Below are 25,988 nucleotides of genomic sequence, written 5' to 3'. Positions count from 1 at the left end.
CACACTGCCCAGCCCTCGGCAGTGCTGGGTGCTGGGGCAGCTGGGGTGGGCGACTACACTGAGGGGCTCTTACAGCAGCCTGGGGTCTCCATCCCTTCCCCACCACTCAGTCCTGCTGAGGATCCTCCTCCCACCCGCAGTTCAGTCTTTGTCCCAGTCCCCCATCAATGTAAAGATGCTCTCAGCACCTACACACACCCCAGGGGCTGGAGAGTGGGGTGCGTCCCAAACCCCACTTCCCCTTCATCCCCTCCTGCTGCAGGTGGAGCATCCCCACCTCTCCGGGAAAAGCCTGAAATCCTCCTCCACGTCCCCGAGCCCCTGTGTGCCTGTAGCCAAAGAGGGGGTGAGGGGGTCGGGGTGTTGAAGTGGAGACCCCCAGCCCCCTCCGCGAGGCCGGGGCCGCGCCTCCCTCCATCCCTCCTTCCCTCCCTCCCTCCCTCCATCCCTCCTTCCCTCCCGCCCTGCATCCCTCCTTCCCTCCCGCCCTGCATCCCTCCATCCCTCCCTCCGCCGCTCCTTGCGAACGGCGCTGCTCAGCGTGTGCGGAGGGAAGGAGGGGAGGAGGGAGAAGAGAAGGAGGGAGGAGGGAGGGAGGGGACCTCCCTATCTGGCTCTATCTCCTCCGTTTCTCTCACATGCTCCGGGAGGGCGATGCGGCTCCCCGCGTCCCGCTGAGCGAGGCCGCCTGCACCCCGCCGGGGCTGCCCGCAGGGCGGGGGGCTGCCCGCGCCCCTCGGCCTCCACCCCCCCGCCACCCCCACTTCGACCCCTGGGGGCTTTTACTAGTTTATTTCTTTTGGGTTTTATTTTATACAGTTTTTTTTATTTTTATTTACCCCTCCTGGAAAAAAAAAAACCAAACAACTATATATTTCTATAAAACAAGCCGCCGCTGCCTGCACCGACCCCCGCGGGGCTGGAGAGGCTGATGCGGCCGCCAAGGTAAGCGGGGCGGGGGCTGGGGGCCCCCCCGGCCGCATGTCCCCCGGCTCCCTGCATGGCCCTTCCTCCTCCGGACCTGTTGAGGCTCTCGGTCTCCTCCTGGCTCCCCCCTCCCCTCCCCGTTTTTATAAGGAACCTCGATTCTTCCCACTCCCCCTGCCCAGCGCTCCCTGCCCGGCTCGGCGCTAGCTGGCATGCATGAGGTTATTCATTTATCCTCCCTTCTGATGGTTGCCACTAAAGCTGCTCCCTGCTGCGCTAAGTCAGTCGAGTAATTCCTTGCAGACCACTGATGAGAACTGTAAACATCCTCCCCAATATTTCCCCCTTCCCCTTGGATAGCTCATCCCGGGGCTGATCGCGATTATCCAGAGCGGAGCGGGGACACAAAGCTTTCCCTGAGCTCCTCTGGTTGCAAAGTGTTTGGGGGGTTTAGGAGCTCCGAGGGAAGGAAGGCGGGGGATGACAGCTGGACAGATGTGGGACATGGCTGGGATGGGCACATCTGTGCACAGGGAGAGGATGGGCAGCTGGAGCGTGGCAGGGCACGGGCAGCGACTTCGTTCCTGATGTCCCGAGTCCGTAAATAGCCCAAAACCTCCTCCAGGAGACTGGGGGACAGAATATAGCCCCCAGACAGGACAGCTCAGACACACCAGCCAGAGCAGCCTCTGTCCAAGCTTCTACTCTGGGACATGCACGTTGCCCTTCTTAAAATCATATATATTTATGGAAACCGGGCTGCGTTTGCAAGACAGGTGCTTTTTGTTGTGGTGGTGGTTGCGAGGCAGGAGATGAAAGTTTGGTGTTGTTTTGATGTGATTCTTGATTGCTGCCTGTTGGAGTAATTGCATCGCAATTGCTCAGAGGTAGAATCAATTTCCCCAAATTGAGATTTTAATGGGAGCTCGCAAGCTGCTGTTATGTCATGTGGTTTAAGGCGGCGTTGGATTGCATTTATTTTATAAACTGGATACTTTTGCAGGCGGCGCAGGGATAACAGCACCACCCAGTGGGGCCGCAGCCCCGGCCCAGCCCAATCCCAGTCCAGCCCAGTACTAGCCCAGTTCACCCCAGTCCCAGCTCAGCTCCAAGCCTGCACTAGTCCCAGCTCCAGCCCCAACCCTAGTCCCAGCTTAATCCCAGCCCAACCTTAACCCAGCCCAGCCCCGAGCCAGGCACACCCAGGAGGACTCCTGGTGCCAATTCCAAGATGCTTCCCCTCCACAAAAAACTCCCATTTTCGTTTGATAAAATACCCACAAAAGTGCTGGATTAAAGTTGTTTGGGTTTGGGGCTTTTTCCCCCATAAGAGGAAATGTCTCTTTCTCAGATACTCAGGACAAAGTTTTAAATCAGCTGAGGTCACTGTCACTGAGTGTTTCAGTGTTTCAAAACTGAGAACACAGGAAAGGCATCCTGTATTGGGTTGTATTTCTGGCCACTGCTGTCAGGCATTGACAGAAGGAGACCTGGGAGAGGTGATTGGGTTTCACAGAGCTTTTTCCAGAGGATCCTTCAAACACCCCTTGCTCAAAGGGCTGCAGATGTAGATTGTAAACACTCGATGCCATCTCCCACCTTTAAATAGGATCGAGGAGATGTCCTTAGCTGACCTGTCAGTCAGAGGAGGGGAATTAGCGAGCTATGTTTGCACTTTCTCGAGATGTCAGGAGCTTTTAAAAGCAGCAGAGAAAGACTGTCCCATCACACAGACTGGCTTCTGTCTCTGCTGAGAAACACCCAGTTCTCTGCAATTCTTCTAGTGTCCCTGCCCATGGCAGGGGGATCAGAACTAGATGATCCTTAAGGCCCCTTCCAACTCCAACCACTCTGTGATTCTATGATTCTAATCATTTTTTGGCAGTTCAGACTTATCCATCTTTTCCGCTGAGCTGACATTTGCCCATTTGAACTTGCTCTTGGGAACCTCCCAGCCCATCTTCTATTTTTGCTTAGAGGGGAGCCCAGATGTGAAGAAGATACACTACAGAGCTATTGCTTGAGATCTACCCCAAAGAGGAGACTGGGCCAGGAAGACCAGCTCCCTGCAGAGATTGAAATATACAGATGGTGAATTTCAGCCAGCCCTGCAAACACTGCTGAACAAGGGATAGTTACAAACTCCCATGTGCAGGAATTAGGTCTCACCCCCCAGGGCTTTGCAAGCAAGGGAGAGACACAAATGGATGTTACAAGTGAAAAAGAAAAAAAAAAGAAAAAGTTTTTGCGATGAGCTCTATTTGCCTTAAAATATCCCTGCCTGTTTTGGTTTCTGTCATGGGTGAGACTGGAAGTTTTCCACCAGCCCATCTTCCCTTCCCCTTGTGCAGCCTGGCTGTTTTTCAGTATTTAGAGGTAATTTTTATGGCTGTGGGTTTGGAGCAGGCAATTTGAGGAGAGAAGATTACCCACTGTGACTTCAGGGGGGGCTGCTGATAATCAGTTAATCTGCAGATGCAAAGATGCAGGTCAACAAAGAGTTCTTACATTTCATTTACTGGTGGCACAAAGCTGTATTTTTCCCACCTTTCACAACTGGCCTCTTATTACACAGCCAGGTTGGTGAGGCTGATGTTCACAGGAGGAGTTGTGGGAAGGAGGATTTAGATAAACCAACAAACTCCTCTCTGCACTTTGCCATGCAGGAGTGGGTTGCTCTTCAAAGCCCAGCTCTGTGCCGTCCCCACTGCCTAACCTGTCCAGCTAATGCCAAAGTTCAGTGCAGGGCACTAAGGAGATCTTGAGAGGACATTTTCCTGCTCTACCTGCAAGAAAACATTGGTAGGGCAGGGGGTCTAGATACATATTCTGCAGCTTTGGGTGCACAGCTCAGGCACAGTGTCTGCTTGGTAAGCCAGGGAAACTGTAAAACTATAAAAAATTGAATGATGAGGAAGGAAAATCTTTAAAATTAATTGCAGATATCAGAGATGGCTGATACCGCATAAAGATGTTGGGGTATTTTTAGTTCTTCTTATTCAGAGGGTTTTTTTTCTTTAGTAAGGGAATTGTTCAGCGCCCAAGTGTTTGCTTTTATTTCCACAAACATTTTGGGATCAGTTGTCAAACCTCTCCAGACAACAACTTGGGGGTTTTTATCACAAACTTCCTTTCTTCCTCCTTTAAGGAGCAGCTTACTCTTTGCTTCTCACCCCAAACACACATATCCCTGCAGAGCATGTCAGGATTAGCTTCCTGCAGGAGTGATTATGGTTTATCCCAGACAGGCCATGAGTTGAACACCGTGTCCTGAGGCAGAGCAGGCAAAGGCACGAGTGTGGAGATAGTGGTGTGAAAAGTGGCCACACAGAAAGTTCACGGGAGAGTCAGGAGCAGAGCAGGAGCCCTGACATCCATTCCTCTAACTACTAGTTGCAGCCCTCAGAAATGCCCATGTTTACTATTTTAGCCATATAATTACAGGTAGTGAATGATTCCATTAGGAAGGTTGTAAGGGGAGCCCTCATCTGCAAAGCTCTGGGTTCAAATCTGCCACATTCACTCAGCCCCACTGCAGCCCACAGCCACGCAGGGCAGAGAAAAGGAAAGTTCAGCCCAGTGATCCTGGCTGAGCATCCCATGGGAGCTGTGACTCCTCCAGCATCCTGCAAACACCTCGGAGAGGCTGTGATTCGTATGTCACCCCTCCATAATGACACCAAACACGGCGACCAACGTGCAGAAGACCACGGAGGTGCCTGTGCCCCAAGCTGAGCCTCTGCAGTGGTTGCATTTCAGTGGTGGGTGGTTGCCCACATTCTGTTTGCAAGCAGCATCGGGATCAACGCTGCCTGAACAGGGAGTCCTGGGTGGACTTTGAGAAGGAAAGAAGTTGGGGGAGGTGCAGTCATTCCACATTTCCAAGTCTAGATATCCCCATTTAGCAGGGCAGAGATCCGAATTTCACACAGCCTCTGGTTCAGTAGGCGATTTGAAGTCCAGATCTTTGATTCAGCTAAACAGAAAGATGAAGTTTATTTCAAAAGCATGTAAGGGGGAGCAGGATTTCAGAAACACACCTTATTTGGGGCCTTTTCCTCCCTGAAGTTACGGTTTGGACACATCTGTTGTTTTCTCCAGCAAAATCCGCTGCTTTGATGGGTGCCAAGAACAGCAATCCCATTTGCAATGCATGATGCAACGGAGCAAAATCAAGGAGAAATTTTTACAAACTGGAGCCAGGGGCATCCGACCGTTGCTTTATGGCAGCACAGTTTTCCCTACACCAAAGGCAGAATTTCCATCAAGGGTCTTATTTTAACTATAATGCCTCAGACTGGATTCCAGGCTATCATTGCAATGTGTCAGCCTGCCCCAAAAGGGCAATACCAAAGTGGTGCTTTAGGTCAAACCATCAAAGCAGCCTCGCAGCAGCTATTTAACAGCTGGCTTTTAAAAGTTCGTAATTCAGATGTTTTTTTTAAGTTAAACAGATCATGCTAAATGTCATCAGACAGGATAACAGCAGAAATTATGTTTTTCATCTTGAAATAAAAGCAAAAGTTGCGTTGCAAGAGGAGAGGGTGGGAGCAAGAGGAAGGGATTTGAGGTCTGGAACCCCATCCCCTGGATCTCCCCCCACTTTCCTGGGCTCTTCCCAGCTCACAGACCCTCTCTCCTCCCCCCAGGCCCCTTCCAGCTCCAGCTGCCTACACATCCCATCAGCAGGCATTTCTTCTTGGGTGGTAGGAGCAGCTGGCAGGGTTTGGACATATTTGCCCCTGTTTGACATCCCCCACAAAGAGGTGCTTCGAGTCGGCGTTCCTCCCACACTGCCTCTGCTACAGGTCTGGATCCGGCCTGCCAGCTTTCATCTCCTGCCCAGCTCTGCCCACTCTGGCAGCTCCTCTGCACACAGAGCTCCCTCTGACTTCAGTGGACACCGTCTGGGAGCAGCTCTAGGACCAGCAGGACCAGGACAGATATTCCGTTAGGCAGGCAAGGCCACAGGATTTTTGGATCCCATCTGGGACCCAGATGGAAAAGCTGCAGTGTTTTAATTCCTGTTGCAGCCTGGATAAAGCCCCAGAGAAGCTCCTCCTTCATCTGGAGGCATGGGGGCTCACTCCCCTCATGGAGAAATTGATAGATGTTAAAAGATATCTTTGCTTCTTGGATATTTATTCCCATCTCCTCCTTCTCTTTCTATGGGATATTTGTTGTACTGGATCACAGATTCAATCCGTGACAGGGAGATCACAAACTCTTAGAGACTTCAAGCCACTGTCACTCGAAAAAGCATCCTTAAGGATGTTTATGAGCTAAAACAGGAGGTTTCCAAGTACAATTAGAAGAAATGTCAAGGAGTTTCCCAGTTTATACCAGCCTGCAGAAGGAAAGATGAATGGTCTTACAGAGCTGGGAAAAGGGTAGTATAGAGAACAACCAGCATCCTTTTAGTCTTTGTATAAGAACCCCAAAAGAAAGGAGATGAAACATCAGGATGGCAAGGGGACACCATCAAAGGAGAGCTAATGATCCAAAACAGGGAAGTTATTAAAGCCTACACCCGTGGGCTCCCTCATTCAGAAGTGGTGTTAGTTCACTGTGGCTAAAACAACCCTCAAGGGAAATTTTTAAGAGATCCAAGCTAAGTGGATGTCTTCCTCCTGGCCTAGCCCTCTCATGGGTGGCACACATCCCTGGGATGGTGGGGATGCAGATCCAATCTGCTCACCTCCACAAGCTGTGGCATTGCAGGAGGAAGAAAAAGAGAAGGATCTTGAAACCAAGCAGGCAAACGCCTGTGTGCTCCAAGATGCTGCTCCATCTGATGGGCTGTGAGCAGGCAGGTTCTCCCAGGGTTGGTGTCTGCCTGGGACAGACACCCAGAGGCTTAAAATTGAGACCCCAGGACAACCAGCATAACTGGTGAGACTTTGCCCCAGTGAAAGCTGAACATCCATGGCCTGTATGTGGGCTGGGGGTGCAGAGGAGACAGTGGTGGAGGTCCTGAGATAGTGTAGGTCTTGTTAGTTATTTCCATCAGTCCTTGGTGGGCTAGCAGCTGGATTTGGGGTACCTGACAGCCGTGCCCCTATGTAAGGAGTGCCAGTCTAATGATAAGGATCTATGAATGAGACTTTCTGTTTCTGAGTCACCTGGGGTTACTTCACCGCTGCCAGTGCCAGCACAGGTGCGGGTGAATGACCTGTAACTGTTGTGAAACTCTCACCTACCATGGTGCCAGGGCTGGGAGGACGTGGAGGAGCTCCGTGTGCTGGGGGGACACCATCCCCCAGCAGGCTGGAGACCTCAGTGTCGCTGTCACAACCCCTACCCTGCACCCGCTGCCTAAAGCCTCCCTGCCTCAGTTTCCCTCCTCTGCTGTACAACAGCCCCTTTACCCCAAACCGCCTATTTTTTGGGCGATCCAAAGCGCTCTTGGTAGGCCTATGGGAGAGAAGCAAGGAAGGCACAGTGGGGTGGAGACCCGATGGAGTGAGTGGGAGGAATCCCCTCTCCCAAAACTGCCAAGAGCTGCGACGAGTGACGGCAGGCAGGCATCGAGACCCTTTCCCATTGCCCATCCTGAGTGGCACCAACCCCTTCCCCGGGAGCACGGGGACAGCCTGGTGGCTGCATCCACAGCTAGAACCCCCGGCCGGGCTCTCCCGGCTCCCTTTCCCCGCTCCCTGCCGGCCGCGCTCCCATGGCCGCGCCGCGCCCGCCCCTTCCCGCAGCATGGCCGGGGAGGCGGGCGCGCCCGGAGGAGGAGGCGCGGAGCAGGATGCAGGCATTGGGAGGCAGCGGGATGATTGATGGCTGGGGCTGGGTTGTGATGGGAGGGGACGGAGAGGAGGAGGAGGAGGAGGAGAAGGAGAAAAAGTCTGTGTAATCTTTCAGTGCTGAGCCCGGAGCTGGGGCCGCCCGTGCCTGCCGCGCTCCGCGGAGCCATGTGGGGCTTTTGATTTCATTTTTTTTTTTCCCCCCAAGTTCTTTCGATTGATTTATTTTTCCCTTTTTTTCTCCCCCTCCCTTCTCCTCTCTTCCCTTCTCCTTTTTTTTTTTTTTTTTTTTTCCTTCTTTTTAAACTCTTCTTCCAGGGAGAGGATAGTGGTTAAAGCTCGAGCTGGATGGATGGGTATGGGGAGAGGGGCAGGATCCACAGCCCTGGGACTTTTCCAAATCCTCCCTGTCTTTCTCTGCATCTTCCCTTCAGGTAAGGAACAGCCTCTTTATTTTGCAGACTTTTTCCTTGTGTTTCTGGCAGCCCTTGGATCGCCGCCCCCGTTCCCCTGTCCCTGGGCCTCTTTCCCTCTCCCTCTCCTCGCAGCAGTTTGCCACATGTTTAAAATAAGCAAGTGGGGCTCAGTTTTGGTGCGCGCACCCCCAGTTCCCCGTTTCCCGAGCAGTTGCGGTGGGTGTTTTCCCTTGACCTCATCTTCTTTGTCTCCCCGCTCCTCATCCCACAAGGAAGGAGATGGTGGAAATCAAAGCGGCCAAGGCAGCCGGGAGGTGTTCCTGACAGCGCCAGGTTACTTTGTCCTCCCCTTCCCGGCTGCCGCGAAAGGCAGGGGGGACACTGGTGGGGGGGACCCGCACATGAACACCCCCATCCTGAATTTCTGCCGTGAAAGCAGTGGGGTCGCGCTCCCCACGGCGGAGGGCAGAGCCGGGGAGGGTCGCGGAGGGCTCGGGGGGGTCACTGCGGTGTGATTTGGGGTCGGTGGGGGGTCCGGGGGCCGCACGGGCAGCGCGGCCGCGGGGCGCACCTGGGCGGGCGGAGGATGCGCGGGCACTGCGGGCGGCCGCCCCTTCTCCCTTCACCGCCCCGCGGCTCTTGGTGGGGGGCTCAGCACCCTCGTTTGGCTTGGAAACCCTGCCCTGGCTGGGCCGGGAGCTGTTGTGCTGTCCGAGGGCGGGATGGCAACCAAATGGTCCCGCGAGCATCGGCACCCCCGGGCCGGCCGCTCGCAGCCGCCGCGGGGCTCGGCCCCCCCGCCGCCCCCGGCCCCGATGTTTGTATTGTGTCAGAAAAGGGGAGAATTTCAGAATTACAGCTGAAAACGCCATCTGTTTCCAATGAATCCCCCATAGTTTTTCACAATGTTTTTGGCAGATCTCTGCCTGCAAATTCCTTCAAGCCCTGAGTGCTTGTTTTTGTTGGGGGAGGGGAAACCCAGTCCACAGAGGCGGATTTGTTCCTTCCAAAACTCTCCAGTTTCTTTACCTCTTTTTTTTTTTTTTTTTTCATTTGCAAGGGGGGAAAAATGGAGAGAAAGCAGGAGGGAGAAAGAAACGCTCTAAGGCTTAAATCTCCCTATCGTCTTAGTTCAGTAAAACTTTCCCTTTTAAAAAAAATTTTAATTTATTAATTTTTGAATCGCCTCTGCCTTTCTTTTGCATAACCGTAGGTGAAGCAGTCTTGCACACACATGCAGGAAATAAATAAATAACTGCTTTACGCCCTTCCTCCCATCTTTGCTCTCTTCGCCCTCTTCCAGGAAAACCTTTTCAGCGCTGCCCTTAGCACTGAGGTGTCTCTCTGAACCCCAGTTTTCCCATGGGACTTCCTAGCAGGCTGGAAGCTGAACCCCTTGTTTTTTTTTCTGGAAACTCTGGAGCTGCTCCCATATGTGTTGCTTAACGCCCTTTTCGGAGCGGTTGAGTTGCAAAGCGTCGAGGCTGTGAGATTTACGGTGCAAGAAAGAACTTGATAGGAGATCTGGCTGGCTGCTTTGTTTGATTCTCCCTTCAGCAGTCAAATAAGGTGCAAAGAACTGGCAGAACGAGGCGATCCAGAGCCCGCGGGAGCGGGGCGCAGGCGGAGACGGGGCTCCCCGTGCCCTGGGCTGGCAGCAGACTGGGGGCTTTTTTTGGAAAGGTTTGTGGGTGGGAAGGTAGGAAAAAGGGGGGATTTATTCCATGCCATATCCTTTCTTCCCTGTGCTTCCTGGGAATTTGTGGGTTCCCAGCATCAAGGAGGCTTCGCACCCCTCCTGGGAGCCCCAGGTGAGCTGGGCTGCTGGAGGCTGCCCAAGCGGGCGCTCGGCGTGTCAGATCACAGTCCTGCCCTATTTATTTATTTGCTTAACCCCCCCCCCCCCTACGCTCACAGCCCGGGCTGGATTCCCTCTTGTGCTGCTTTCACAGTGATGGCTTCGCTCTGCCGCCTCCTGGGCAGCCCCCACTGTCCCGTGCCCTGGGCTGGGTCCTCTGGCCATGGGTCAGGGTGACCGCTGGGCAGCTGGGGAAGGAGCCCTGGGCAGAGCGGGCCACTGCTCACAGTTTCCTTGGCAGAAATTCTCCTTAGAGCTTGTGCCAAGTCCCAGTTTTGGATGCTCGTGGGTGCTCTCTCAGCTGAGACCCTGATCTCCTGGGTGCACCAAACCTGTGCCTCCCAATACAGGCTGTGCTTAGTTTTCTTGCAAATCCTTTTGTACTTCCAAAATCTGGCCCTGGGTGTTTTTGCCCCACAGGTGTGGCAGGCTCAGGTTTGCTTTGGCTTTCCCTGTTTGTTTCCAGCTTTGCTGTTTTGGCTGTAATACACTCCTGCCTCCATAAAAATTTGGAGTTTTCTGCTCCTGGTCCATCCAGGCAGCGCAGTGGATTCCAGATAAGGATCCAACCCTATTGGCGGTGTATCAGAGTAGTCAATAAATAGCTTTTGTCTCAGCAGCAGGAAGGTGATGGCAACATTAAGTCCAAATTGAGATGGGGGGCTTAGAGGCTAAAATAATCTCTGTAGTGCTGTGAACAGGGAGCCCACCCTGGGGAAGGTGGAGGCAGGGGAGGAACACGCCTGTGCGAGATGTTGTCAGGGCAGAGAAGAAGGGAGGGATTCAAACGTAAACCTGGAAATATTCTGGCTTCCCTATTTTGTTGCAAGCTTGGAGCTGGTCTCGTACTTGGAACAGGGAGTTCTCTGCCATTGCCAGCAAGGCACGTTGTGGGGCTGGAAGGAGGCGCCTTGTTTTTAATGTAGATGGGGTGGATATGTTGTTTTTTTCCTCATAAAATCATGGAATTCCTGGCCCTTGGTTGCTGGGGACAAGACAGTGTTAAGAGTGACTGCGGGTTTATCATGGGAGCAGTGGAGTTTCTTTCTCTGTGGCCTGGACAGCTGTGCTTAGTCGGATGTGCACATGAAAGTGCTCACAGGGCTGGGCAACCATAAAAACTTCCTGACCTGGGGGCTCTTCCCGGGCTCTGCCCTGACCTGCTGTCCCTGGAGAGCCAGGCTGTGGCCCCAGTGACAATGAGTTTTGTGGTCTCTCTTCTGGCTCCCTGATGGGCACATCCCATAAAGCATCCGTAGGCTCTGGCATGGCAGTGTGTGGCCCAAGCAAGCCCCTTCTCAGGGGCTTCATTAGTCCTTCAGGGGATCCCACAGACAAGCCCTACTGCTCCCAAGGGGTGAGTGTTGGTGAGACAGCGAAAGAGGTCAAGGATGAGGGCTTTTGATCCATCTGGATGAGTTTGCTTTGGTCTGATTTGCTTTTCCTGTTGGAGCAGACAACAGACTTGGAGTAAGGGGGAGTGTAGGAACCCAGGACCAAAAGAGCCCCAGGGTCCCAGGTGGTTTGAAGGGGGTTGGGGTAAGCTCAGGGCCGCTGGAATCAGGAACGATGTGTGCTGGGGTGATGGGGAAGGGGTTTTGGGGAGGATGGGGGTTGCTTGGAGATGGAGCTGTGGTGGGCAGGTAAAGGGGTGCTCTGGCTGTGTCTGGCTGTCCTTGCAAATCCCATCCTGATGCCACAGATCAGGAGTGAGCTGTGCAGGCAGGGTCCTGCCTGACCACGCACAGCATCCAGAGTGCACTTGTTAAGAGGAGAGCTCCTAAATGCCTTTAAAAAGCTCTGTAGCCTGCACTTGGCAGCTACTGGGATGAAAAGAGGATATTTATTCCCTTGTCCGTGAGCTCTCAAAATAACAGTGCGTTCGATTGTAGCCTCAAGATTGCTTTGCACTCAAGTGCAGCCCCGGCTGAGTAAATCACTGCTCCACCAGCTGAAATTCCTGCAGCAAGGGGGAGAATTGAATTATAGCCAACTGCAAAACCAGATGCCATCCCCTTGATGAAGTCATCGGGCTCTCACTGCGGAGAACAAGCTGGCTCCGACACACACGCAGCCCTGGTAGGCGCAGACTGAGCCGCTCTGTCTGATGGCCTGGCCGTGGTGTGTGGGGTGGCCAGGGTCTCATGTCCCCCCAGCTGCAGGGACAGCAGGTCCTTCCCGAGGGTGTCAGGTCCCACTTTGCACTGCATGAGCCTCCAGAAGTGTTTTGCCATTCAGTTCCCAGCAAGCAGAGCTGTCCCTGACATACAGGTTTTATGGGTCAGGCAGAGAGCAAGCTTCACTTGAGGCCAAAGAATTTTCTCCTCCCTTGGTTTCCTCTCCTTCCTGGACAGCTGTTGACTTTGGTCCCCAAGGCCTTAGTAATGATCTATGGCATTTTGGGTTTTGGACAAGCTACCTTTTTCTCTTGCTGTGTGACACGCTCCAGCTGGCCCTTTCTGAGATGACAAGGGCATATGGCAGGACATGACTCCAAACTTTGCCAGCCCACAGTGATGAGAAAGCATCACTGTGCTGGGATACAAGCGGGGGAGCACTGGGACTAGGGGAGTGGGTTCCAGTTGGAAAGTTACTTTTTCCTCTTAAAATTAAAACCTGAGTCCAGGAAAGGCAGTGTTTAAAAATAAATAAACCTCTGAAGGTCTGTGGCTGTGAAAGATGAACAGATACTGTGGCTTCCATGGGGTATGAGCGATGGGTGGGGGGGAGTCTGGTGCTGGGGGGAGTGAGCCTGCAGGAAGGGATCCACAGAGTCCCCTGCATCCCCAGGTGGGGCTCTAGCATCAGTCAGGTGTCTTGATGGGCTTGTGGGGCTGCTGCCTTCCAGCCGGGCAGCTGCCACCCCACACCCTGCGCAAGCCAACGCCTCCGATTGAGATGCCGCAATTTTTTGGCAGACATCTAATTGTATAAATTTGCCTCATCCAGATTTATGTGCTCCGGGCTTCTCTCCATCTCCTCGTTTTGTATCTCATTTACCTCTGCGTTTGAAGGGTTGAAATTTCACAAGAGCACAGCAAGGATGATTATTCCTAGAGGGAATCCACACCTGTGAGCAGAAAGCGTTTCCCTGCCAGCCCTGCCGCGGCCCGGGCGAGGGGGAGGAGGGCGAGGGACCCGCTGCCACACCTGGGGGGCCCCCGGGCACTGGTGGGTGGCAGCGCTGCCTTCAAAGGCACCCTGGGAAAACAGCTTTGGCGTGGGGAGAGTGATGTCTGCTGGAAACCTGAAACACTTGGCAGTGGGGGTGGCTGGCAGAGGTGACCTTATCCAGGGACCGCTGCTGCAGAGGGATGAGGACATGGGTGGTGGTTGCTGAGGAGGAAGGTGAGGGTGATGCTTCATGCAGGGCATGAGAGTGCAAATTCATGTCTCTTCCCACGGCTCATCTTGGGTGAAAGCCTTAACATCCTTCAGTGTCCTCGTCTCTAAAGTGGACCATTTGCTTGAGGAGATTTACCAGCTCTTGGGAGTGGGGGTGCACTCCCAACGGGGAAAGTCAGGTGTGCAGCTCCATTACAGCTTCCCAGCCTGCAGCACACTGTGCTGGAGAGCCAGCTTTGTTAGTGCCCTTCTGCAGATGAAGAGTCAGAGGAGATCACTGCCCTATCGCTTCCCTCCCTGCTCGTCCTCCATCCACCGGCTCATGGAGGAATAAAACCTGCATCTTCTGAACCACCCACTGGCAGCACTTCCTCTGAGCAGGCAAAAACCCAACAGCTGCAGCAAAGGCAGCGCTGAGCCCGAATCCCAGGAGGAAGATTCAAGAACCACGTCTGTGACTCCGTTGCTGTGTTGTGTTGCTCTGGTTCCCCCTCTCAGCCCATCGTGCCTGCTGAACTCTCCCCAAGGTTTGCTGGTAGCTCTCAGAGCAGCACAGCCCTGGCTGGCAGCTCCGTGGGGTCGGTGCCCTCTCTGATGGTGGCTGCTCGCCCTTGTCGCTGCACATGATGCCGAGGTGAGGCTGGAGAGCAGCGCTGGCTGGGGGCTGGGGAGAGCTGCCTTGGCTGGCGCGGAGCATGCCGGGTCAGCCGTAAGCTGAGGCTGGAGCCAAAAGAGCTGACTAAGTGACAGGAGCGATCAAGGGCTGCTTCGGCAGCGTGCAGCAGTTTGTGCTGTAGCTGCTGAGGACACTGACTCTGCTGCTTTCTTGCCTGTACTTGCCCCGTGTCTCTGCCGTGCCTGCAGAGCAGAGATGGGGGGCCGTGAACTCGGCGCTGAGGACAGAAAGGAGTTGGCCATGGCAGGTCCTCCGGATGCTTTAGCGATTGACACGGGCTGAAACGAGAAAAATCCTTCTGTGTCCCTCTTCTGACTTCAAGGAACTGGTTTCTCCTTCCCCCAGCATCCTCTTGAGCAACACAAGCACTGGGTTAAAGGAAGCTGCATGGTTTGAGATGCGCTCTGGGGTAGACCTAGAATCGCTTTATCATACACAAAGCAGGGCCTTTGGCTGGATTTAATGCATCTACTGCTTCTGCCGGTGGAAAGGAGCACATAACCCCGGCCCCAGCGTGGAAAGTGGCCCCTCCGAGCCAGCCTCCCCACGCACACCCTTGCAAAATACGAGCCCCAGCTCTTTAAGAGAGTCAGGTTTATTTTTCTCCTTCAGTTCCCTCCTCCCGTTCCTCCCCCCACTTCAGTGCAACTGAAACCTGATCTAATCCCTTTGCACATGGGTAATTTATTGGTCTATTGGGCTTTTCTTGATGGCAAATTGCATTGTCTTTCTTCCTGGGTTGAGGCTTTGGAGCAGTTTGCTGCATTCCTGCAGCTCTTTTCTCAGGGCTGATCTTTCACACCCCCTCTGAGCACAGTCAAATCAGTTTTATTGGGCCTCTTTGTTATGCAAACAAGGCAATAATAACCAGGCTATTATTCTGCAAGATTGTGCTTGATTAACAGTTCAAAGGAGGTCGCTGGAAGAGCCCGGCGCTGCCTTCCCGCACAAATCCTTTCACCAAGCTTGGGTCAGGTGGCCCTTGGCTCTTGCTCGCCCCACGGTGCCCCGTGGGGCTGCGGGAGAGCTGTCCCTGCCCGTGACATCCCATCCATCAGGGCTGCACCGAGCCGCTCCTTTCTCTCCCTGGTGTGACAAGGCGCCGGCTGATCCGTGTCATAAAAGAGAATCACGGAATGATTGGGGTTGGAAGGGGCCTTTAAAGGTCACCCCGTCCAACTCCCTTTCCATGGGCAGAGATCTCTTCAGTGTCTCCGAGCATGGGGTACCCACCACCACCTCTCTGGGCAACCTGTGCCACTGTCTCAGCACCCTAATTGTAAAAAAATTCCATTTTTATATCTAATCTTACGGCCCTCATGGGCATCCAGATGTGGCCACCATGAGGAATGGCTCGTGGAGACACCCCTTGGTATAGGAGCAGCACTTGGTTGGATGCAAAGCAGTGTTCATTCCCTCGGTTTTTGCTTGGGACTCTTGAAACCTTGCTGGAAGCAATCCCCTGTGCCGTGTTTTTAAGGAGCAATGTGATTTTTTTTTTTTTTTATTCTTTTGAGGTCATTTTCATGCTGGTGGTGACTGCTGTCTGCCTATGAGCAGAGCAGCCCACATCTCCTAGAGGCTGGCAGATGTTGCTGGTATTTAGCACCTTGGAGAATTGTGCCTTTCCTATTGAGGTGTCAGCATAAATATGTTTATTTAGATTACTTAAATAAATATGTGTTTAGGAGCCTAAGTCTGGGTGCTCAGATCTGAGGCCAAAGGTAATTACGTTTTACTATGTTCTCCAAAAAGGCCCTTTACTGCATGTGTGAGGCTTGCACATCTACACTTCAATCCATGTATTTGGAAAAACGCGGGATGATGTATTTGCATCACATGTGGGTGATGAAATACTTTCCAGCCCGTTAGGAACCAAGAGGATATTAAAAAACATTGCATAGCAGTGAACACTTGAAAATTAACAGGTCTGGTGAATGTGCATTCAAGACTCTCTTAAAAGAATTGGCTTTTACTTACAGAAATTAATTTCCAGTAATTGTTTTTGTTACAGGAGAATAGATAGGTTTTGTGAACTAGCCTGATTTGGGTAAATGAAATCCAGGTTATTTGATACCAGCTGAAGGGAGAATGGGGGGAGCATGGTAATTAAATGCTGTTAAAGTTAGGTGTGCGCATATGTTTGAACATTTAATTTGACATCAGGTAATGCAGAGTACTGATGGCGAGGGCAGAGCAGTGGGACTGGGATTGAGTGATACCCTGAGCATGTGTTTAGTTGTTGTTGGGATGTTCAACATCAAGAGATGTTGCTGAAGGGAGGAACAGGGATTTCCAAACCAGGAGCTCAGGAAAAGGTCGCAATTCATTGCAATGTCCTGGTTGAAGGGCTGACCTCGGGACAGTAGTGAGCGTGTCCTTTATCGCCGTGTCCTGTCGGGGTGGTGGTTGTGTAGAGAACAAGGCTGCTGGAGGGAGATCTGATGGTGGGACCCGGCAAACACCTTCCAACAAGAACTTAAAAGTGCAAACCGTTTAGCTTATCTGGAGGATTGACAAGGGACTTGATTGCAGTGTGTAAATATCTTTGTGGGAAGCACACTCGTTACTAACGGACCTTTTACTGCTTCGGAGAAAATCGCTGGTTCTTTTTATGTCCTTACAATGAAGTCAGATAAAATCCACTTAGAACCAAGACCCGTGTTTTGTAAAGGTGATAAACTCCTGAAACAGCCTGCCTGGAGAATGGGGTGGCTTTTCAGTCAGCACAGACCTTAAGAGTCCTCCCGGGAAGTGTCCCTGAACAAATGGGGGATATGGGAGGGGTCCAGGTGGTTTTCTGATATACTTTTTTCTGGCTTTAACTTTCTGAAACCGTTGGTTTCCAGATAACAAAGGAAATTTTGTTCCCCAGTTTGAGTGGCACCAAGGCCTTGAAATAAGATGATGGGGAGGGTTAGGAGGTGGCTTGGAGGGGTTGGATGAAGGCTGCTTTGCCATGGGCGAGAAATCACCCAGACCTGGGGATGTCTCGCAGATCCCAGGAGAGCCTTGCTGGGTTCCTGCTTGAGAGGGATTTGTTTCCATGCTAAGTCATCTGTGGTTGAAAAACAGAACCATTGTGAGTCGATGGAAAATAGATTATGCGAAATTGAATAAACATCGTTTCTTGGCCAGGGTACAAATGAGCCTGCACCACTGTGCCAAAGCTGCTGCCAGAGGGGACGAGGCAAGGCTGCTTGGGAGGGGTAAGGGTCGTGTTTGCTCTCCTCCACAGCCTTTGTCAGCCGTGGTCCCTCCCCAGCAGCATGAGGGATTTGCCGTGAGGGTAATGGGGAAATGTCCATGGGCAAGGCCAGGCGTGAGCTCGCACAGCATCCAGCCGGGGCACCTGGATTTGGAGATGTGGCCTTATATGGGGCCCTGAGCGAAACAGCCAGAAGGGGATCGGTGCCAAAAGTGGAGCGATAACATCGGAGAGCAGAACGCTCCCCCTTCAGGCGCAGGGAGGAAGGAGATGGGCTTCCCTGCCCTCCCTTCCGTTGGGATTTTTTAATTCAGTACCTTATAAAGTCATGTGTGACCCCGGGCAGGGCAGCAGTGAGGGATGCTCAGCACCAGGATGTGTCCAGCTCTGGGTGTTGGGGGCTGTTTAGCCTCTCTGTCCTTAGGCAGCCACAGCTCACGCCTGCATCTCCTCATCCAAGCGAGTGCAGCAAGTCCTTAAAGAGCAAGAGGCTGTGGGATTATTCCTACTAAAAAAATCCCCCCTGCACAGCAGCTGAAGGGCTGGAGCAGGCAGAGTGCTGCAGCCAGGACCCTGCAAGCTGCTCACTGGATGGGATGCTTTGGGTAGTGCATCCTGGTGCCTTACTGAGCTGTGGGGTGAGTGGCTCCTGCGTGTCCAGGGTTGTGTCCTCCAGCTTCTCCTGGGGCTCTGCGGGCAGGTCTTGCTGCAGTGACAGCACCTTCTGCCACCCCAAGGCATCCTCAAGCTGTGCATTAGCATAACAACTAGGAGAGCAATGACTTTAATTGCCTGATGCCACAAGGGTTTGGGATAACCAGCAGTGGTGGCACTGGTCACACTCCTGCGTGCTGTTTTGACTCCTGCCTTCCATGATGACAGTCCTGGAAAACCACACTCCTGGAATGAACAAGAGAGGGATGTGAAATAATAAATATCTTTAAATTTGACCCGAACATGCAGAAGACTTAGCAGAAACATGAGCCCATGTCCCAGGTCAGAACCTTGTTGTTGAGTCACCTCTGGTCAATGATGAGTTAAACGCTTTCCACAGAGTTTCTTGCAGGTTTAAGTGGGATGCTGCCAAGACCAAACAGCTCCCGGGTTCTCGGTGCTGTTGCTAGCATCTGAGTTTATTAAACATGAATTTTAAAACTGTGAGGAACCTGTCACCATTTCCTATTTGCACTTCAGTCTTCTTGGAAACGGAGAGGAGACAGGCTTGTTTCTCACAGCCGAACTGCTCAGTGTTTTATAGTCTAAGTCTCCCTTTCTGATTTTCCAGCACCAACTCTGTTTAGGTTTCCAGCACTGTGATGTTTAAAATTCAAACATACTGTTTTCCCTGAAACAATACTGGGTTTTGTAACTTTCTTTTTAAACAAATCTGAGATACTTTTGGCACAGATTCCCTGCCAGGCTCCTTCTAAACAAGCCCCGAGACAGGAATATATGGGTATGCCTGCAAAAGGCACCGTGAAAGCATCTGGAAATGGTGGGGCTTGTCTTCTCCTCCTCCTGCTGCCTTTTCTGCCTGAACCCATCCTGTTTCCAGTTGCTCCGAGGGGGTCGACTAAGAGGAGAGGAAGGAAAATGCCATGAATTTTAAGTAGTGTGAGCCTGGGTTCACCCAGCAAGACTCCAAATTGGCAAGGGCAGAGCAGCGTCTGCGACATTCAGCCATGGCCATGTGCTTTTTTGCACAGCTGCTTTCAAGTCTGCTCCAGGGAAGCCACACTGCCCCAGGGAGCAGACGTTGTGTGTGGGGGGAAAAAAACAGGATCTGAATTTTCTTTGCCTTCCTCCTCTTTGCCAGGAAGCACCAGGGCTGCGGCTGAGCCCGGCAAAGGCCCTGCAGCCTCTGGCTTCGCCTCCACCTGGGCAATGCACAGGGTGGGAAGGGGAGGCGGGGGCTCGCTGCCATCCCCGCACCTGCTGTGCCGGTTTTTCTCCTCCACCTCTTGTTCTCTCTCAGCGGGCCGTGGTGGGGAACGGGCTCCCAGCGCTGGGCAGAGCCGCACAGACGTCAAAAAAAGAGGTTTTTTGGCTCCCGTTTCTTCCTGGAGGCACAGGGACAGGGACAAGTGTTGCACCCGTCACTGCTGTGGCATGGGTGATGGTGGGTGGCCTCTGACTGTGCTGCAGGGTGGGACGTGGCACTGGTCCTGCTCTTAACCTGGGCACCGTGGTTGTGATGCTGCTCGGTTTTCCCAAGCCTATACAGGAGGAAAAGGCAGAGAGTTTGTCTGGACACAGTGCCCAGTAACTCATGCAGCACAGTTTATAATGTCAAACCCTAAAAGGGCAATTAAAAACCCCATTGCATCTCCCCCCACATTAATGATCTGCCCTCATCACTGCTTATGAATATGTCCCATTCTTCCACACCATGGTTTCCCCCCATGATCATTCATCTAAAGGCTGGATGCTCTTTTCCTTTTTGGCTTCAGTTGGGGCAGATCCTGTTGGTTTCTTTGGCTTTGATGCATGGGAGTTGGGCCATGTGAGATGGTCACGTCTGGCGAGCGAGGCTCTGTCACGCGGCCGGGCCGGTGTCATGAGTTTGGGCAGCGGGAGGAGGACGCAGCCTCTGGATGGGGATGGAGTCGGGCAAGCCACCACTGACCCCCCTGTGTTCTCATTCCCTCTCACAGTGACATCTCCATGCAAGATCCTCAAGTGCAACTCTGAGTTCTGGGCGGCCACGTCGGGCTCGCACCACCTGGGCGCGGAGGAGGCGCCGGAGTTCTGCACGGCGCTGCGCGCCTACGCGCACTGCACGCGCCGCACCGCCCGCACCTGCAGGGGAGACCTGGCCTACCACTCGGCCGTGCATGGCATAGACGATCTCATGGTGCAGCACAACTGCTCCAAGGATGGCCCCACGTCCCAGCCCCGCCTCCGGACATTGCCCCCCGGGGACAGCCAGGAGCGCTCAGACAGCCCCGAGATCTGCCACTATGAGAAGAGCTTTCACAAGCACTCGGCCGCCCCCAACTACACCCACTGCGGGCTCTTTGGGGACCCCCACCTCAGGACTTTCACGGACACTTTCCAGACCTGCAAGGTGCAGGGGGCTTGGCCTCTCATAGACAATAACTACCTGAACGTGCAGGTCACCAACACGCCCGTGCTGCCTGGCTCCTCGGCCACCGCCACCAGCAAGGTGAGCCTTATCCCCCTGGACAGAGGAGGGCAAGGGCAGAGAGGCTTCAGAGCAGCCTTTCTTTCCTCTCTGTCTTCCCCCGTTTCCACATGTCCTTGGGGAAGGTAAGACAGAGCGCGAGCTGCTCTGAATTTGAGTGTTTGACCCTCTCTATCAGATGTCCATCCTTCTTTTGTGCCCAGCCTTCACTGAATTGTGGTTTCTTGCTGAGCACATCCAGCCCCGTCACGGTGAGCAGGCTGAGGTGCTGCACCTCAGGGGGCCTTCATGGCCAAGCCAGGTACTACAAATTAAGAGGACTCCCAGCCTGGGACTCCAGAATGCTGTGAACAGCCAGATCAAGAATGATGCTGGCATCTCCTGGGAGACCCCCAAGGCCCGAGCAAACCCAGTACTGCCCTCCAGGGAGGCTCCAGTTTGCAGGAAAAGCCTGGAAGGAGCTGAGCTCCTCATACTGCCTTCCCCTCTACCCAGGCTTGTAATTGTCTCTGTGGTTTGCAGCCAAGTCAAGCCATTTTGTGGGGAACAGTCTGTTCTGGAGGTGCTTTGACAGACTAAATAAACATCCTGAAGGTACGAGGCAAACACAGAGAGTCCAAGTGAAAATGTGCTGCTGTGATACAAGCAGGACTTGTGTGTCACAGCCCCAGCTTCAGGAGGGACCTGGAGCTGGGGGAATGGTGGGCTGCCCCTGGTGCATAAGCTCTAAAGCTAATAGGTCACTTTTTGTGCCAAAGAAAAAGGGAGGCTCAGCAGGAGGCATCCTCTTGCTTTTGGAAAATGTCCTTTCCCACTGTGTCTGGGAGTTCTGCTTCTCGCTGTGTGTGGGGAGAGGAGAGAAGCACGTGTAGGACAGGGGCTGCTCCTCTGCTCTGGATGTCACCCGTTTATCCTGGGCTGGAACTAGCATTGAGGTTCTGACCTATCCCAGGTAAACTTTCCTAATGATGCTTTGATGTCCTTACCTGCTAAAAGACATCAAAACCTGCTAAAGCATGCAAGGAAGTCTGGCTTGAGGAAAGTGGTCCTTAAGGATCCCAGGACCTGCTGGGATCGTGGGATCATCATCTTAATTGAGCCTTTTCTCTTCATATCTGCCTCAGAGGCTTGTGGTTAGAGGGATTAGTCATGAGATCTGCAGCATGAGCTGTGGGAAGCACTGCTGTGGGCACTGTGCTGCCTGAAAGGATGGGAGTGCTCCATCCTTGGGGCTCTTTGTTCTCTGCTCTCTTCTGCAGCCCCACCCTGCTCTGGCCAGGTCTCAGTCTCCCCCTTCATGGGGCCCATGTGGCAGGAGGTCCCCTTTGCCACTTTTCTCCCATGGGCAGAAAGGTGCAAGAGCTGAAAGAGGAAACAGTTTATACTGTTTGTACTTGCAAATTCTACTCATTTTCCTCCCCAGGTCTTCCCTCCAAAAGCCAGGCCAGCAAGGGAAGAGCAAGCACTGTGAGGTCCTTCCCCTGGCAAGGGGCCTGTGTTTGAGCTAGCCAGGGGTGAGGAGGCATGTTGGACTGTGTTTGTGTCACAGAACCACAGAATCATTAAGGTTGGGAAAAAACCTCTTAAGATCAAGTCCAGCCGTTAACACAGCACTGCCAAGGCCACCAGGAAGTCATCCCTAGAAGGGCCACTCCACTGGAACAGGCTGAACACATATGTGCCTGTGGGGCTGAGATGGAGTAGGACATGTTTGAGGGCCCATGGGAGAAATCTTGTCGGTCTGCAATTGGTTAGGGAAACAAATTGGTCCAGCCCTTGGGATGTAAATGTCATGGGAGTCAGAGGAGAAGCTCCACCGCCTCCAAGGGAGTCAGGGCTCGTCCCTGCTGCCATCTGCCAGCCCTGGAGGCAAGGCAGTGCTGCGTGCACGGGCATGCTGCCACAGGCCTGTGAGCAGGGATACTCCACCCAGCTCCAGCTGCAAGGAAGCTCCTGTGCTGGGCCTGGAGATAACAGGCAGTTCCAGGTGGTGCATTCAGTCAAGCCTCTGGGTTCTTGCATCTCTACACAGTGTCCTCACCCTTTTGCTGCAGCAGGATCACCATGTCTGAGGGCTAAAAGTCAGGGCCACTTCTTAGGATGAAGGACGTGCCCATGAGCTGAAGGTCACACTCCTGTCCGGACTGAGCCCTTCCACCTCCCACCCCAGTGCTGGCAGTGGCTGTGTGCTCTCGGGTGGTCATCACTGGCTGTAACCACATTCCCTTCCTCCCCCTACAGCTCACCATCATCTTCAAGAGCTTCCAGGAGTGTGTGGATCAGAAAGTGTACCAGGCAGAGATGGACGAGCTCCCCGCTGCCTTTGTGGACGGCTCCAAGAACGGAGGGGACAAGCACGGAGCCAACAGCCTGAAGATCACAGAGAAGGTGTCGGGCCAGCACATCGAGATCCAGGCCAAGTACATCGGCACCACCATCGTGGTGAGGCAGGTGGGCCGGTACCTCACCTTCGCCGTGCGCATGCCGGAGGAGGTGGTCAACGCCGTGGAGGACCGGGACAGTCAGGGCCTCTACCTGTGCCTCCGTGGTTGCCCACTCAACCAGCAGATTGACTTCCAGGCCATCCGCTCGGCTCAGGCCACGGAGGGTCGTGCCCGGAGGAAGGGGCCCAGCCTGCCGGCGCCCCCCGAGGCCTTCACCTACGAAACGGCCACGGCCAAGTGCAGGGAAAAGCTGCCCGTGGAGGACCTCTACTTCCAGTCCTGTGTCTTCGACCTCCTCACCACGGGGGATGTCAACTTCATGCTGGCTGCTTACTATGCCTTTGAGGACGTGAAGATGCTTCACTCCAACAAAGACAAGCTGCACCTCTATGAAAGGACACGGGTCCTGACCCCGGGCAACGCGGCTCCCACGGGAATACATCCCACCCTCTGGGTAGCACTGCTGTGTTTGTGTTGGTTGTGCTTGTTATAGAGGTTTGCTCCTTCACACGTTGGAGAGAAGGGAAAGGGGAGCAGGAGGCAACCAGGGATGAGATGCGGGTGTTGGAAAACAAGAGGTTGGACATCAGAGCCACATAGGTTGTCCTCAGACCTCAGTCTCTCTCTTGGTGCAAGTCCTCCACCTTCCCAGCTCTTGCCTGGGAGGAATGTGCTGCCAGTGGGACCAGCCAGGAGTTTTTGCTGGACTGTACCTTGTCTGGACCTCCCTCACTTCCCCTTACTTCCCCTTCCTCCTGCTCCCAGTCGAGTGGGTGCTGGGGAACCCTTGTAGCTACTGTCCTTGTAGCACTCCCCTGGTCCCAGCCGTGCACATGGTGACTGTGACACTGGCGTGTGTGAGCATGGCTTTGTCTTCGGAGAGCAGAGCCCACGAGAAGGGCACGGAGCAGTGAGACAGGACCAAACCTGGCCAGCACAGCAGGGCAGGATGTCCTGCTCACCAGGGCTGGACTCTGCTTTTCAGCACATTCTGCTCTGCCCACAGCCCTGTTGTTGCAGAAGGTGGTGCAAGGGGCAGAAATGGTGGGCAGTGATCCCACGCTTGCTTGGCTGCTGGTGCCAGGCACCTTCTGGGTGGATGGAGGACATGTTCCTCAAGCCTTGGCCTGCGTTTTTTGTGGTTCAAAGGCATCCCCTATTTTAGCCAGTTCACCTGGCTGGTTCACTCAGTAGTTTTACTCCTGTCTCCCTTGTCTCTGCCTTGACCCACCATGGACTCTCGATGGCAGCGGGAGAAACCTGGCCAGTATTCAAGCGGTTTCTGCAACTTCTGCCCAGCATTGGATGAGTTCCTCACACCATTCGCTCTCTGGTCCCCTAAAACTGGCAGCAGGGTGGCTGCTCAGTTGGAGACCCGACCTGCACCTCCCTCCAGCCCCTCCCTGTCTGTGGCCCAGCCCTGGGATGGAGCAGGAGCGTGGTGCTCTTTTTTTTTTGCTGCTAGGTCTCTGCTCTGCTCCCCATCCTGGGGCCGCGACTTGCAACCCCATTGCAGACCAGTTGCACCTTAAGCCCTTTTGGGCTTGAATCAGAAATGGGGCAATATCAGAATTCAGCCAGGAGATGGGATGCAGCAGAGGACCCCCCCAGCTGCCTCCAGATGTCTGTTCCTTGCCTCGAAACCATCAATAATGTCCTTGCCCCACCACGTAGTGCTGCCCATCTCCTCCACTCCATGTTCCTCTGTGGTTCACCCCATCGCTCACTGAACAAACATCAAGACCACCTTTGGTCTGCGCCTTCAGGACCTCCTGGTGGGTTTCCCCCACCTTTCCTCAGGGGGAAGTTCCCACAAACAAGCCCCTAAACACGTCACACACGGGGGCACCTCCTGCTCTCTAAAGGGAGGTCTCTGGGCGTGATGAGACAAGCTAGCACCAAAAGAGGTGGGAACAGGCTTGGTTTGGCAGTCTGAACTGGTGCCAAGAGGCAGCCTGGTGTAAATACTGAACATGACTATTCATTGTGTCCTTACAGCTCTAGAGCTCCATTTGTAAAGCAGCAGAGAAATGCAAACTTGTGTCAATTGATGTAATTTATATTGTCTCTTTAATATATAGAGCCCTGGCATTGATCTCGTGTGACTGTACAGATGAAAAGATGTAATTGGTTTTTAAATGTTTAAGGAAAGAAAAGAAACAAAAAGATGTGTTTACTACTTTGCTCCTTGCTTTGTTTGCTGATGCCCCAGATACTTTGTTTAGGGAGATTTTGAAATAAGGATATCACAGTTTGGAGGTGCTGAGGGGAGCAGCCACTGGACCACTGCACTGGACAGTTTCATTTCCCAATGCACTAATGCTCAGCCAGGCTGATTTGGACTTTCCTTTGTTCCAGAGAAAACAAATTTTTATCCTCTCCAGAAGTTCAAAATACACCTTTTAAAAGCCAAAATCTCTCTCTGGGCAGAGAGGAGGTTTCCCCACAGCTAAATACAGCTGTGTGCAGCCTCCCTCTCAGCACACAGTGCTGCTTGAAAGCTGCCTGAGCTGCCCAGCCACAGCGTGCCAACAGGTCAATAATTCCCTTAAGGCCTCCCCTTCCTATAAAACAATCACCCCATGGCAGGACACGCTGTGGTTTAGGGACAGTTTCCATCCAAGGAAAGTCTGGTTATGGCATGGCTCATTCCCTCTGTCCAGGTGGGTGCTCCAGTAGTGGCTGATGGGGCGAGGTGCTTGGGGTATCCCTATTTTAGAAGCAAACAGTGAAGCACTTTATTTTGGTTGTGTTTGACCCAGTTCTGGTTAAAGGTGAAGTGTGGCCAAGAAGGACCCGATACTTGGAAACAAAACAAAAAAAAAAAAACCATAGGCAAGGGGGGGGCATCCTGAAAAGGTCCCCCCACCTCCTCCCTGCGCTGAGACCCACGGGAGTGTCATCGCCTGTAAATACTGTAAATTATTTATTGAGAGAAACACAAGTAAAGTTTGAGGTTTTTTTGACAATAAATGAGTGGGTCTCGCTTTGTTCCCCGTGTGTTGTGTGGTGCTGTTCCCCACTCAGGATGCAAGTGTTGCCCCATTTCTGCACTCACGCCAAAGCAGCTTTCTTCCACCTGAAGGACCCTCTGAGAGATCATTTCTGTCCTCAGTTCTCCTGAGAATTTCACTCTGGAGTTCGATCTATGAGAAATGAGAAAATTAAATGAGAAAATTAAATGAGAAAATTAAAAAGGGCATGGGTGGGAAAAGATAGA

The 25,988-nt window shown here is 53.1% G+C and overlaps 1 protein-coding gene across 1 annotated transcript; it reads left to right on the top strand.

Moving 5' to 3' along the window:
* The first annotated feature begins 636 nt into the window (after window positions 1-636).
* On the top strand, window positions 637-25,760 carry RGMA (repulsive guidance molecule BMP co-receptor a). Its single transcript, XM_014888826.2, has 4 exons — window positions 637-945; window positions 7,995-8,110; window positions 19,834-20,345; window positions 22,566-25,760. The coding sequence occupies exons 1-4, from the start codon at window positions 932-934 to the stop codon at window positions 23,259-23,261; spliced, it is 1,338 nt and encodes a 445-aa protein (XP_014744312.1). The 5' UTR covers window positions 637-931; the 3' UTR covers window positions 23,262-25,760.
* The last annotated feature ends 228 nt before the right edge of the window (window positions 25,761-25,988 follow it).

Source organism: Sturnus vulgaris, chromosome 13 (genome assembly GCF_052056855.1).
Source record: "Sturnus vulgaris isolate bStuVul1 chromosome 13, bStuVul1.hap1, whole genome shotgun sequence".
NCBI lineage: Eukaryota > Metazoa > Chordata > Aves > Passeriformes > Sturnidae > Sturnus > Sturnus vulgaris.
The sequence above is the reverse complement of the archived record's forward strand: the minus strand, read 5'-3'. Positions and strand labels throughout refer to the sequence as shown.

What these genes read in the sequence shown, in the direction of transcription:
- RGMA (XM_014888826.2), top strand. An exon ending in TCTCTGCATCTTCCCTTCAG is followed by an intron (nt 8,111 to 19,833) that starts GTAAGGAACAGC and finishes TCCCTCTCACAG; the next exon opens with TGACATCTCCATGCAAGATC. An exon ending in CGGCCACCGCCACCAGCAAG is followed by an intron (nt 20,346 to 22,565) that starts GTGAGCCTTATC and finishes CTCCCCCTACAG; the next exon opens with CTCACCATCATCTTCAAGAG.